The 14817-nt window shown below is 33.0% G+C and overlaps 1 protein-coding gene across 5 annotated transcripts in view; it reads left to right on the top strand.

Annotated features, from left to right (window-relative positions):
- LOC147064383 (uncharacterized) overlaps positions 1-14817 on the top strand; it is an 82700-nt gene that overhangs the window by 43479 nt on the left and 24404 nt on the right. For all 5 annotated transcript variants that reach the window (XM_085957417.1, XM_085957420.1, XM_085957418.1 and 2 more), the window contains exon 2: positions 614-685. In XM_085957417.1, the coding sequence (XP_085813543.1) occupies positions 674-685 (12 nt within the window). In that variant the 5' untranslated portion in view covers positions 614-673. The remainder of the gene's footprint in view (positions 1-613; positions 686-14817) is intronic.

Consider the following 14817-nt stretch of genomic DNA (forward strand, 5'->3'; position numbering starts at 1 on the left):
CGCCTATATGAAAATTCTAAACAAATATTACTTTTTATTCGATTTAATCCGGGAATAAGTAGGATAAAACCTTAAGATTTTAATGGCTTAATGGCTTATTCGAGTCAAATTGAATGCCCTTAATGCATACTTCGACAATCTCTAATGAGTCTAATGTGATGTACCTAAGATTTACTTCATTTTATTTTCTTAAATAATATCTATTTTTATTTAAAAAAAAAAAAGGGACCCCCACTGATTTAAATGCTTAGCAATAAGTACTTTATGTACTTCATTTAAAAAAAATACGTATCGTCTTCAAATCTGATAGTAATACTGTTGTGGGGGTTGCGAACATTAATCAAACATTTCCTTGTGTTACAAGGTTGGGAACTCCTGATTTAATTTGTAAAATTCGATTTAATAATTTCATTGACTTTCATGTATATTTGTTATGGAATTACGAATAAAGTCGTGCAGAAGACGATATACTACATCAAACAAATTTGTACAATATAATTACCTGTACTTGATTGTTTATATTTAGAAAATTAATACGTAATTAATTACTACCCTGTCATTATCTCTTTTAAGAAGACACTTGAACTGATATCTGTGTTCTTCTTTGTTACAGCGCTCAGAAAACCTGGATCTCTCACTGTCAATACCTCACCACTACAACAACGGGTACATTATGAATGACCAAGTAAGATAAAAAAAATAGTATATAATATATAAGAAAAGATTTTATAATCCATTTTCACAATATTATACTTATATTTCAAATTATTGCGAGGGAGATTAAATACATACGTTGACTTTACTAGTGACATATTTGTATTATGAATTGGCAATTAATTTAGTTTTAGTATTTTTTCCGTTTTAGAAACATTACCACGTACCTACATATATTATGATATCGAGAGCGAAGTCTTTTGGCTACCGTCCCATTATAATAATACCATGAAATAATGTATGCACTATTTTGAACCGGGATGGGCCAAAAAGTACTTGCAAATAATATCGGTTTCAAATGAAATATCGAAAGAAACGGCGAATGGAGATAACCGATTTAACTTCGGACCAGTCGATAAAATTCCTAACTGGACATGGCTGAAAGTTGGTATTTTTACTTGTCCAGCATGTCCATGTGGCGGAAAAATCCAAGATACAAACCACATCTTCTGAGAATCTCCGAAAATGTGTACGGAAACAGAAGAGTTGCTAAATCCAGTTCAATCAGCTGTTTGGACATATCGGACTGTCCGAGCTGGTCGTCACATAGACCAATTTTGGCCTATCTTTTAAATGCCTCACTTAGATTATTCCGCAGTTTTGTATTAGCTTTTGTTATTTACTACAAATTTTACTGTTGATTCTATTTGTTCCTCTCTCACAAGGGCACTCTTAACTTAAAGTCATGAAAATGCAGTCAAAACACACTTGGGTGCATGTCGACCCTAGTCTTGGGTAACTGATCCTGAGACATTCCTAATCATAATAATACTGATGGCTTCACACCGACCACACCAAAATTAAGATCCCGTGATACGCCCGATTAAAGGCGGGTGTGGTTTGGTGGCGCCATTAAAACCGGTTCTATGCCTTCACTCGTATATCAATCTATGAGGCAGTGATCGACAGGCTGCACATTAAAATTTCGCCGGTGTCTTGCTCGACTTTAAACTCAAATTACTCACCACTATCGATTGATTTGCATAATCTCAAAAAATAAAAAAACATCTGTTTGTATAATTATGAAATACTAAGCCACAAATTATCGGTATTATAGTACAGTGATTGTGGTAAGCGCTTCGCTCGACATTTAGCGTGTCAACAAAAATCTGCAGCCTCAGATACTTCTATAATAATATCGTGAGGTAGGTATAGAAGAGGTTAACTTGGTTAATTAACTATTTTCTGTCATTTAATAAGTATAATAGGTACAGTTCACTGAATATTATATTAATGTGATGATTTCAAATGAAAATTACGTGCAAGCTAATCCCGAGATTGCGGGATTGCAAGCCCTAGTGCTTGCATACCTACAAATGAGTACCGAAGAATAAATAATTGTGTTTGTTGTAAATTATAACGGTTCTAAATATGCGTTCAACTTTGCACACGGTTCTGGAAACCTTATAAAATGATTGTGGATCCGGTTTCGTATCTGATTGTAATTATTATTTATTAGACCGTAGCAACCCAACCAACTGTCAGAATAAACAGTTTTATTATAAATTATGTTTATTAATATTACATTAATAAATTATACATGTTACATATCAAATCCTGAATAAACCTATAATAATATATAAACACGGATATACTTATATGAAATTGATGCTGAAAAAAATACGAATAAAATATGATTAAATTAGCTGCAGGCCTGCGGGTCATTTAGCATTACATAGTAATCAATTCCAATTGCACCAAAGGTCACATTTTTGTGTTCTTGAGATGTATTCGCCATGCACTGAGATAAACACATTGTAGGTATTAGAAGTACACATTATCGTCTTATGTTTTTTCAATATTTAGACTGCGGAGTTTTTCAACCTTCTTGTGTTAGCAGCATACGAAGTAATTTGGATTTCGCGTGGTGAAAATTGTTCAATTAAAAAGTATCACTTGATATAATAGCAAATTTGCATTTATTATAGTTAGTGTATAAATAGGTATTTAAAAAAAACACACCGGTTTAGACTCTCAGGGGTTACTTGTTAAAAAATGTAGTTAAAATCACATATTATTCAGATTCGGTCCTCGCTAATAATATTGTGGTTTAATTTAATGCAATGCTTAAAGAAATATGACAACCTATTATCTAGTGCAGGCATGCCCAACCCGCGGCCCAATTGAAGTTTTCAGCTTTCTATATTTTGCATTTTGGTATTCATACAATAAAAAAATCTCTTAAGTTTACCACATTTATATTATATTTTGTGAAATCAGATCTATCTTGTTATGCTGTGTGCTAGTATAGTACCTGTTTTATGCTTATGCCGGCTCCACACACTCCATCTTAATAGTGACCGTAAAGATTTTTTTTAAATATCTAATGGTCACAAAATTAATAAAATTTTAAAAGAATTCGATACCAGATTCGCATTTATGCAAAAGTAAAAGTATGAGATGCTGAAAATATTCTTAACTCCATTTAACGTGGAGGTGGAATCTGCGCCTCCAAATTTACAAATGGAGCTAATAGAACTGCAATCAAGCATAGAGTTAAAGTGCATGTTCGAAGGCAATAAGCTTAAATTTTCAAATTGTGTTTCAGGTCAAATTATTTTTTAATACATCTACTTTAAATCACGGAGTTGTTTAGTATCGACATACAAAAATCAAAAATTACATTGCACAATCATATAATTAAAAATGTTAAGACGATACATCAGTGAAACGGCAAATAATTTTCAACTATAGGCGCGACGAAATTTTGGACTCGCTGGCATTCGGAGAGAGAACGTCGAGCTGGAAACACGTCAATTTGTTTCGTGATGGCGACGGGGGTATTAATTCTTAAATCGTGTAAAGATGACTAAAAACGTAACCCATTTACTTGAGAAAGAAAACATGTCAATGAATATTATTCTTACTAATAGAACAATAAACGGAACATTAAATGGACGCATATGACAAATTATATTTCGTTCGGCATGCGTCATTTGCACCCGCGACCCGCAATCCGCGCATCGCTAGCCACGATTTTTTAGACCATGCCTCAACTGAGGTATAGCCTTAATGTTTATAATAAATTATATTATGCGATTTTTTTTACTATCGAATCTAATTTGTTATGTGTGTTTATCTCACTTATCTGGCCAACTTGGCCATTTGTTGATTGTTGCGCAAATTGTTGTACTCAAATTATCTCTACACGTCGTAATTAATGTATCTTCTAAAGTCTTTGCTACCACCTGATCGTAATAAAGTTCGTCTCGAAATAGTTATTACGTTATTAGTATTGGCACATTATTTATGAAACTTTTGTGTCTGTAAGATACATTATCGAGGTTTACGATACTTACAAAAAGACACCCCCATTAAATGAAATTATTTAATTAAATTTACTTAGTTAATCCCGTTCTCGAATTTAACTGCCAGTTGCGAGGTAATCGTAGGGTTTATAGCGCGGTAAATAAAGGGATAGTAATATATTTCATTCTTAAAGTTTTAAGTATGCGGCCCATTAATAAAAACGTATTAGTAGATAGATTGGAATTATTGCTTAATAATCTCTTTAATATTCGTTTTAAATAGCCCGACAGCCGTAATGTACTCAGCCACATAATCTGATAATCCTAAAGCGCATTTCATTTAGAATATCATAGGCTTGACGCATTAATATCAGCAGTTTTCCTTAGAAAAATATTGTGCATTTTATCATAGACTATTTTAGACATTTTATCATATACTTATCCAATTTCCTTGTGTTACTAACTATAAACGTAAATAATAAATCAATAACCGGCCGGACTCATAATGAAGTCTATGTATTTTTTAAGTAGGTAGTTACCATTTTGTGCTTAAAAAAATAAACTAAGTAATTTGTTTAAAATATTCGAATTTGGAACGTTAAAAGTGTGACAATCTGTCGAATACTATTTCAAAGAAAGACATTGGAATGGAATTATTCAAATGCAAAACCTAATTATATGAAATGCAATTAATGTAGCACCTGAATTGGTGTGTACGGGACATACCGCGTCAAATATTTACTTAAATAGTGAATCAAATATGGACACCAAATTATAATTATTTTAATGATTGGATTGCATGTTCACAGTAAATGATATTATAGTAAAAATTTCTCATCATTTTTGAACTCTGACTTCTGAAGTTATTCCATTAATTTACAACCTTTTGTGTTTGGCAGAACCCTTGAAGCACTTTGAAAAATCTCTGGAACCCCTACCTGGGTGACAGAAACATGTAAATTATTACAAAATATATTATGTAAAACAATGACTACATACATTGCCACCCACAGAACGGATAATATTTTTTCTGACTTCCCTGTTGCCACCCCATATTATTTTTGTGTTTCATATTCGATGTAAATTAATTACTTACAACGTTTAATTGTTTCTGCGTGACTAGCTTATATGTTTACATGCGAAGAAAGTGTTTAAAATGTTGAGATACCTACACACCGACAATCAGCCGTTGGTGTCTCTCGCAAGAGAAAAAAGTGCCACCTCTTCTGAATCCACTCTGAAAAAATGTACAATTCGCACTCAATCTTTAATTTAACACCCCTTTAGAAAGCGTAACGCATGACCTGCCTACCCGCATGGGACATCACTGCAGGTTTGATGAGTATTCAAAAGGATTCAAGTTGTATTTTTATCAATATTTATAGATTTTTTGCAGAATCCTGGTTGGTAATAACCGTTATACTATTAATACTATCGACTGAAGGTACTTGATGGAATTTAAATTCTAATTCTAATGGATTTGGTATTTTTATTGTTCATAAAGAATAATGATCTATTATTAGGTTTTGACTATTTATTATAATATGCTATCGAGTGTACTGTTATTAATAAAATAGGGTTTTTTTTACTAATTATGTTTTTTACTGACACTTAAACTATTCATAATTTGTTAATTGTATTTTTTTGTAACCTTTGACTTGATAGGTAGGTAATGGAGTTTTTACCTACTTTATTGTATTGATTTATTAAGCTAGAGTAAAGAGAGTTCGTTGTCAGTGTGTGTTTACCTTTGGTGAGTGTACACGCCGCCTGAAGATGCCGAAAGGCGAAACCCGGGTCGCAAAAAAACGATTTAAATGGTATAGTACAGAGCTTGAATCTATTAGAACCGTTATACTGTTATTTTCTGAGAAGTTGTCTTGGAAAACTCTAAAAACTTCATCAGTAAAAAGTACTGCAAGTTAAAGTAGTTAAAATTATGAAATTTTAACTAAAATATTTCAGCTTTCTATTTTGCACACACGTTACCAATCCATTAAAAAGGATTTAGATTGATTGTAGATAGTCCTGGCATTATGATATCAATATGGATTCGCAGAGGCGTCCGTATTTCTGCCAATTCGCGACGCTGTCTCGCGTCATAGTCGCATGTGCAATTCTGAATGAAAATTTACACTGCACACATTTTAAACGGCATCGTTGTAGCGATAAATTCACCCTGTTACGGGAGCCACAGTGTCGTGCACAAGATTTCCATCCATTCGAAGAAAAATAATGAAATGCCCTGATATATAATGGTGCATTAGGCTGAGTGAAGCTTTTCAAAAATATATTTAGCAATCACCTAGAAATCGAACAATTATTATTGATCATACAACTCAAGTCAATTTCTTCATTGTGTACGTATATCTTTAATTATTCATTCCTACGTACACAATTATTTATTCTACTATAAGTATAGCTAAGCCCATCTCTAAATACATTGATTTTTAAGCAAGAAGATAGGTGATATTAATACATGTATTAGGTATGTAGTACCTACAAAAATAATATCAAAACTACAAACATAATATCATCATCATCAGCCGGGGTCGATCCACTGCTGGATGATGATCTCCACTCTTCTCGGTCCTTAGTTATTAGCTGCCACGTACATCCACCGAACTTTATGAGTTAGTCTATCCAGCGGGTTTTAGTGCGTCCCTGTGGACGTTTAGTGGCCCTTAGGTACCACTATTATATGACTGCTTTTGTCCATCGGTCGACATGTCCGGACCTTTGCCATTTCATCAGCTGCTTAGCGACCTCTATCACATCGCGTACTCTTGTCTGCTTCCTTATCCATTGGTTTCTTGTACGATCTTTACGTTTAATGCCCAACATACACCTTTCCATGGCACGTTGCGCTACACATAATTTTGAATTTCTCATTCATTAAACATAATATATTATGATCATAAATTTACATAAGTATATTAGACCGTGGTCGTAGGAATATCAAGTAAAAGTATAGTAAATTGCCATGTTCGTTCCTAAGCGAAGCATATTATGGGTCTCACAGTGGAGTCTGTATTAACATTTTTTTACGGAGAATTGTTCTTAACCGTTTGCCCAACCCATTGGATGTCTTTTTAGTTAAGTATATTCATCATATTTATTTTGCGAGAGCTAATAATAATTTATTTAATTCAAACATATATTATTAAAATATATGAATTATAATGGGGTGTTCATAGATTAATATATATCACAAAAATTGCAGTAATATTAACACTTATAAAAAAATATTATGAATATTCTCAGTTTATGCGCATACAAAAAAACAATGTATTTTACTTTTACAAACACTATTAATAGGTATGTTAGTTTTATTAAAACACATAACTTGGAACATCCTCAAAAACATACAAACCTAATATTAGTAAAATCCTAGTTTTTTTTTGTCCACGTGGAATTCCAACGCACAACTTTCTCGTATTGAGTGAGTGCTTTATCTATCAGACTACCGACCAGGTGTCATTCATACGGATATTAAATTTTTTAATGTGATGGATATTACTTTTTTTAAATGACCTAAATTGCCTACAAACTACAGGAATAATTACAACTGTCGCTCTATGAACACCGTGCATTTTATTATTTTTTAATTAGTCATTTTCAATATGATCTTAATCCGTGAAACTTGCTGATACTAAGTGGTGGGTACCTAGACTAGAGCCTCCACTGGCGGCGTTTCAATACTACCGTGAGGGGGTGGGAAACGGAAAAAAACGCCAGACAAATTGTAACAGGATACCATTCATCACTTGGACATTGAAAAAAGTTTTTAAAAAATACGTTGACACCGACGCCATTTTACTTGAAAAACGTCCGCTCGTCATTTTCATTGGGCGGTTTTACGACACGGATCAGTGAACGCAAAACAATAATAAATATTTTTTTACTCTAGTAATTCGTATAATAATATAATACTTAACTGTATGAATATTATAATATAGGTACAGTATGTACCGCTATTTTGGACCGCTGTGTGAGTGCAAAATTGTATCCCAACATTTATGTTGATGTGACAAACCGCAGTATGTACTAAATATGACAATAAAAAACACAACAACAATCAATACCCATATTTTATATTGAGACCATGTGTTCTAAATATCACAATGCTGTCAAACATCCGAAAGATTGTATACAAATCTATCGAATTCTATCAAATGTACTTAAATACATTTTTTTGTTATGATTGAATAGGAAATGATAATATTATGTACATTGTACCTACATTGTATAAGTATCGCGTGATCTCTAGGTAGTCAACACATTTACGTTTGATTCATTCGAGTTTTTTCAAAATCTAAACATAAAATATTATTTCAAATCCATAATATGCATGTTATTAGTGGTTAATATATAAGTTAAATTTTACAGGAAGATAAAAAAATGATTCAAGATAACCATCGTGTAAATTGAAAATATGATGATGTATGTAGATACATCATGGCCCCCACAAAGGGGGGCTGACAGGGCTCTAGCCTGGGGGCCCGATCTCAGGAAGGGCCCGGCGTGGCGAGTCGACCAGATAAAGTGATATAAATACACATCACAAATTCTCTCCAATAGTAAAAAAAGTCGCCTGCGACGCTATTTTCCTTCAATAATGTTATTATTTAAAATTATGTGTTTGTGCGATACAATTTTTATTTGTGTATACTCGACAATTCCATATTTCAAATGGATGGTTTAATTAAAATATTTAAAAAAACACTAAAATTATACACATTAATTTTACCGCGGAATTTGGAACAAGCTACTGTGGAGCGTCACACTGCCTTTATCTTTAGCGATAGGTAGGGGGCCCCGCCAAAGATCCTAGCCGGGGGGCCCGCTTCAGGATGTGGGGGCCATGAGATACATTGTACATAATATTATAATATGCTATTTTTTCATAGTATTAAATTATTATTAGAACTTAGCGGTATTAGGACATAATATCATAATTTATATACTAATTAGGCTATTTTATTTATCTGGACACAAAACATTAAAATCTAATCCCGAAAACTACACCATTGAAAAAATTGTATAAAATTTGTATTCAATTTTAAAAACTTTATAGATATCTGTAAAATATATTTTATAGGCGTGGATTTTTGAATTAAATATAAAAAGTATTTAATATCAATGGTCAGAATTGTAATTAAATGGTAAGTATTTATTCCAAAGTATCGGTATAAGCCCGCCAAAGTGTACCTAAATGTACCTAAGTATAACTATTTTCGTAAATTGTTAGTAGGATTAGTTTTCAATGATACTATTGGACCATTATATAGGTATGATATAAATATGTAGCATCTTACTAAAAGCTTTCTCAGGAGACTCACATTAAATTTGTATTTTACTTGGTATTTTTTTATTAAAATACTTGCCTTTTCTGCATATATATACTTACCGAATAATTTGAAGCCTATTTTATATTCGTTGTATATGAAAAGTAATGACCAATGATGATAGATACTACCACGTAGATAATCCTTAAGTAGGTACTATAATTTCAACAGATTCAGAGGTAACTTAAACGTTAAGTTTACACTGTGAACAAAACAAATATGGTAATAAATAATAAATTGCTAATGTCAAATAATGTTATAAGTTATAAGAAATAGTACATACATACGGACCGTATCGTAATACCTATTTACATATTATAAGTTAATAGGAAGAATACCTTAAGAAATTTATTGGGTTAAGTAGTAGGTAGGTACATATTTATTTTATACGTGTACTGTTTTTTTCACTAACAAACCGCACGTGTGTTTGTGGTATTATTAGATCTATTTTCTAAATTATCTAACGAATATTAACCACAGACCATGGCAGATGGTTACCATAAAGAATTTTTGAATTTCGTGTCCTTGTTAAAAATGAATATCTCGAGCTAATTTTCCATCGCCTAATAACAAGAGATAATATTTTCTTTTTGCGCGATTTAGCATTTCCTGTCTGAATCGGGTACTTCCTGACCGACAAACAGAAGACGAGAAATAAGTGAGAGGGGGAGGTGTTACAAGTTGCAACTAAGGTCGGGTGAGACGGCGCCGCCGGCGACAGATTGATTTTTATATTTAATGAGATTTTAAATTGAGTCATGCGCCCTGGCGCCGCCGAGGGTGTGGGGTGGGTCCGACGCCGCGCCGGAATGGGTCGGGTGAGGGGTGCCACCTGACAACATCATGTTTCTGACACGTAACAGCTTACAACGCTTGTTACATATTATATAATATTATTTGTATAATAATTCAATTAATTTTATAAAAAAACGTCTATTAACAAAAACCTTTATTGCTAAATTATATCGCAGTTTAATGAATACGTTATATCGGCGATTGGACAACCACTGGTATAAAAGGGACACTAAGCAACTGCAGGGCCGACTTCAAACTGGATAAACCGCTGGATCGACGAACTCAAGTTCGGTGGATATGCTCTGCCAGGATGATCGTTACTTTATCGTGTGCTACTAGAAAGTTTTCGGTAGTAGTTAGGCACTCGTACCAATCACGGAAATTCTTATAACCACGCTGTATGTATTTACTTTGTCAAACAATGTGACCAAATGAAAAATTTATTGACGTCTACAATATCCATGATGCGGGTTGTTTCATTTATGTAAAATCTGCACCCACGATGGCCGCGCTGCTTAAGCGTCGGTCTGTAGAGTCGAGGGTCCCAGGTTCGAATCCCGGGTCTGGCAAAGTACACATGTCGTTTTTTCAATTTGTGTATGAGTCAGAGTATGGACCTAATAGGTTGAGCAAGTAGCTGACATCCATTTCCCGTAAAAATAAAATCTGTTAATACAAACCTCCACTCTGTGGAGGCCCATATGATCCTATTTGGATCGGACATGGTCAAAGAAAAAGAAGATCAATGATTAGCCATGTGAACAAACATTTAATATAAGCGTGAAAATTTGTGTTTGCCAGCTATTTCCAGACGATAGTGATGTTAAATTTATCACTTTAACCGTTTTAAAAAAAAAAAAAAAATTGGTTAGGTACACGTAACACGCGCGTTAACATGATCTTACTCCCTACTTCATTTATCGTTTGTCAATTCATGGCTACGGCCGTATGTTGTAGCTTAGCTACTGGGAAATGCCAATAGTAATGGCGTATTTCAAAAAAAATACTACCTTATTCTTAGGTCAATAATTATTATAAAGCAATCATTATTCGTAGGATGATTATCACATTTGAATGGTCATCAAAAACATAGCTTATAATCAGTATCTTTAGAATTTTATTATTTTCGAATGTGTTAATAGTGCCCATGTTTGATTAATAAAATGCCTAATTCTTGTCAAATTTGGGACCAACAAGATTATATAATACAATTTTTATAGTAAATATGTCACTATATAATGTTAACATTAATTTTACTAATGGTTTTTTAAATGCGTTTAAAAATTAATAAACGTAAAAAATCTTAACACCGCTTCACATGGACGTACTTTAATATGACTATATTCTAAAACATTAGAGCGAGAGGTTTTAAAGAATACTATTTTATGTAATAAAAATACTTTATGCAGTCATCAAATGTTTAAAATAAATATAAAGGATAATAAGGCTTCAAAATTATATAAATAGATTATCTACAACGTTTAAGGAATGTCCAGGGTTATGCTCTGAAAATACCATAAAACCTCCATTTTGACCTACGCTGAGCATGTGGGCCCTTATCGTTTATCTTTATCATATAAAAGCGAAGTAAGTATGTTGTTATATTATGGATAAATTCCATCTGAATTTCTATTAAATTGTAGGTACGTAAACTATGATACTCGAATATTAAATTCGAATACTGTTTAATTAAATAGTTGTTAGATCTTGTAACTTGTAACTCAACAATATAACAAAACAATTGAATTTGTAACAATAATTACAAGTGTGTCTGCGCGGTTTAAATGGTAATTATTATTTAAACTCCCTCCCACGCCCTTCGTAGCGTTCGCCATATTTAACTATTTAAGTAAGTCTTGCTTATTCCAGCTCTAGTTAATTAAATTTTATTAGCTCGTGCTTATTAAATTTTATTACGTATGATTATACCCCTGCACCCATTTTGATAAATCAAAATAAGAAGTTAACTTGCATACAAAGGCAACATGTTACCTTACTAAAAGCCAAAAATGCTGAAGAAAAGCCTTTTATGCATATAATATAATTACTGCCAAAAGTTGGTAAGTCTCGAAATCGTGTTATGGAGTAAAATCAGCCATACTCAATTCTAATTTATATGAGCTTTATGTGTATATTATATTATAATATCGGTTGACCTTAAAAAAAATTCTACCATACATTTTATATATAGTCACATAATCCGTTGTTTATCGACTTAACAACTTTTGGCAGCAACCCACGATATAGGGCTATAAATAGGCTGTATATTATAATATTACGAAAATGAATCGTGAAGTATGTAAAAATGTAATTAGTCCTCCAGGCGTTCCGATTCCGTTGGTCGTTGGGCCAATATAGTTGGTAGATATTTATTATTATTAAGTATACTTTTAGCCGCAGTGTTGCCATATTTTTCTATGCTAATTATAGTACGATAGTCTTAAAAATATTGTATTTTTGGCATAAAATTATATTATTAAGTACTACTTACGTTGTACGCGAAATCAAAATTATAGTAAATGTATGTTACTATAATTATAATAGGTAGGGTGACATTGTATGGATTCATCTAACTGTCAAACGTACCTACCAAACAAATCGGGACGTATATGTAGCTTTATTATTTATTCAATGGTTTTGCCAGCTGATCTTTTACACATCTTTGCGAAGAGATAAGTCCGTACGTAATATATACCTACCTACCTAGATATTTTTTGTCCACATTTTTTGTAAATATTCTTCCAATTATTAATTGATTACTAACCCCGTTGTTGACGCGATCACTATTTTTTTTCGGTTTAAAAATAAGGGACAATGTTCCGTGCGTTCTGTTCAAGAAGCAAGAATCAACTGACAAAATCGGTTTGTCTGGAGCAGTGTTGCCATATTTTAAAAGTGGAATTATAGTACAGTGACTTCAAAATTATAGTATTTCGGCCAAAAATATAGTACGCGTTGAATGACCAATAATTTTCTGCATTTTCAAAAAATTAAACGTGGGGTAATTAACGTCTTGTTTTTTTAGACAAAATATCCAGGAAGGGTAAGTAATTAACGTCTTGTTTTTTTTAGACAAAATTCAAATGTTAAGTCAGTGGTTTCCAAACTTTATGTTACTACGCCTCCCTTTTAAAAAATCTGATCTAGGCGCCTCCCCCCCCGTATTTCATTAAATAATATAGACACCTTTTCAAATAGTCAACAATGTACCTACTTACAAATACAAAAAAAAATAAACAAGGTTTTACTGCTTATATTACATTATTTTTTGACGAATTTGCTTGTTTATTAGCACAATCAATTTCAATAGTAGTCAATCCAAATTCACTTCGTTCATTGACAAATAGATTCTATCATGGACTCCTCATCCTGAAGCGGACACCCGGGTCAGGATTTTTCAACCACATATTTAAAATATTTAATAGTCTCGAAACAAAGTAGCGCCGCAGGCGACTTTTTTTGCTATTAATAAAATAATCTGAAAAGTGCATTAGCAAACTAACCAAGAACTCAGTAAATAGATTTTTGTTTGCTTTAATATATCTGGCGTAGAAATCATTTAAAAGTGGAGACATGGCGAACTTTTTTTTTGTCATTTTAATTTCCTAAGCTCCAATTTGTTATGAATGCCTTCACTTTGTCGTTTTAAATCAGTGAATGCATTAGTGGTCCTTGGATTGATTTATTCACTCAATTTTTTTTAAAATTTCAACCAAATAGACAAGTTTAACAACAAAATTATCGTTCCTAAACTAAATTAATTATAATTAATTAAATGATTAATTATCCTAAATTATGATTAATCTCGCCCATTTATTTCATTTTTTTTACGAGATAGCCATTGCGCTTCACAATAGTATAGAAGTGAGGATTATAAAATTAGTCTCCATATTTGCAGAAAGGTTTGCAAACAACCTTTTATAGGACTGTTTTTTTGTGTAGTTTATAACTAGTGGCCGTTTTATGAACTATGCTTTTGCAAACTGCAAACCTGTAGCTAACGTCACCCTTTTTTAGACATGGGGCTTATTTTTTTTTTGCTTCTCACGGATTATTTTGACGTTGTCTTTCTTCTATTGGCACCTTTTTCCGATTTCTCAAAATTATAGTATTTTGGGCGTACTATACCTGTTTTATATCGTACATAGTACGCAGACGAAAATTATAGTACAAATACTATAATTATAGTACGGTTGGCAACACTGGTCTGGAGACACATCCGATTTGGTTGGGATGACCTTGAATATACGTTGGACGACCAAATCGAAACGTCTGGACGGCGCTAAGGCGAATTATAAACGTTTCGTATTAAAGATTCATTTGTTACTATGAGCTTACTAGCTTCACCCGTGTAATCGAGAGTCGACCTACCGCTACCCCCTCACCCCGTATGTTGTATGTCTTCCACCCTCAGAACACTACCCGCCAAACGATTCCGTATTCGAGACGATGGAGGGATCTACAACTAACGTATTCGTCATCATTAACCTCACCAATCCAGATCTAACCACTGGTGTATAAAGGCTTCCAAGCTCCCATTCCCCTCGCTCGTGTATATCGCATTGCCACGTACTTCCGCAGAACTATCTCATCAACCCAGCGGCCTTTAGATCTACATTTTTAACTTAAGACATAGAATGGGTGCTGACATTTTCTTATGGTGACACAGTGCTGATTTCTTCAGTTAATACAGCGATTGTCTCTTCTTCTAG

Source organism: Rhyacophila brunnea, unplaced genomic scaffold, assembly GCF_057557595.1.
Source record: "Rhyacophila brunnea isolate RB1 unplaced genomic scaffold, BYU_Rbru_1.0 scaffold_7, whole genome shotgun sequence".
Classification (NCBI taxonomy): Eukaryota; Metazoa; Arthropoda; class Insecta; order Trichoptera; family Rhyacophilidae; genus Rhyacophila; species Rhyacophila brunnea.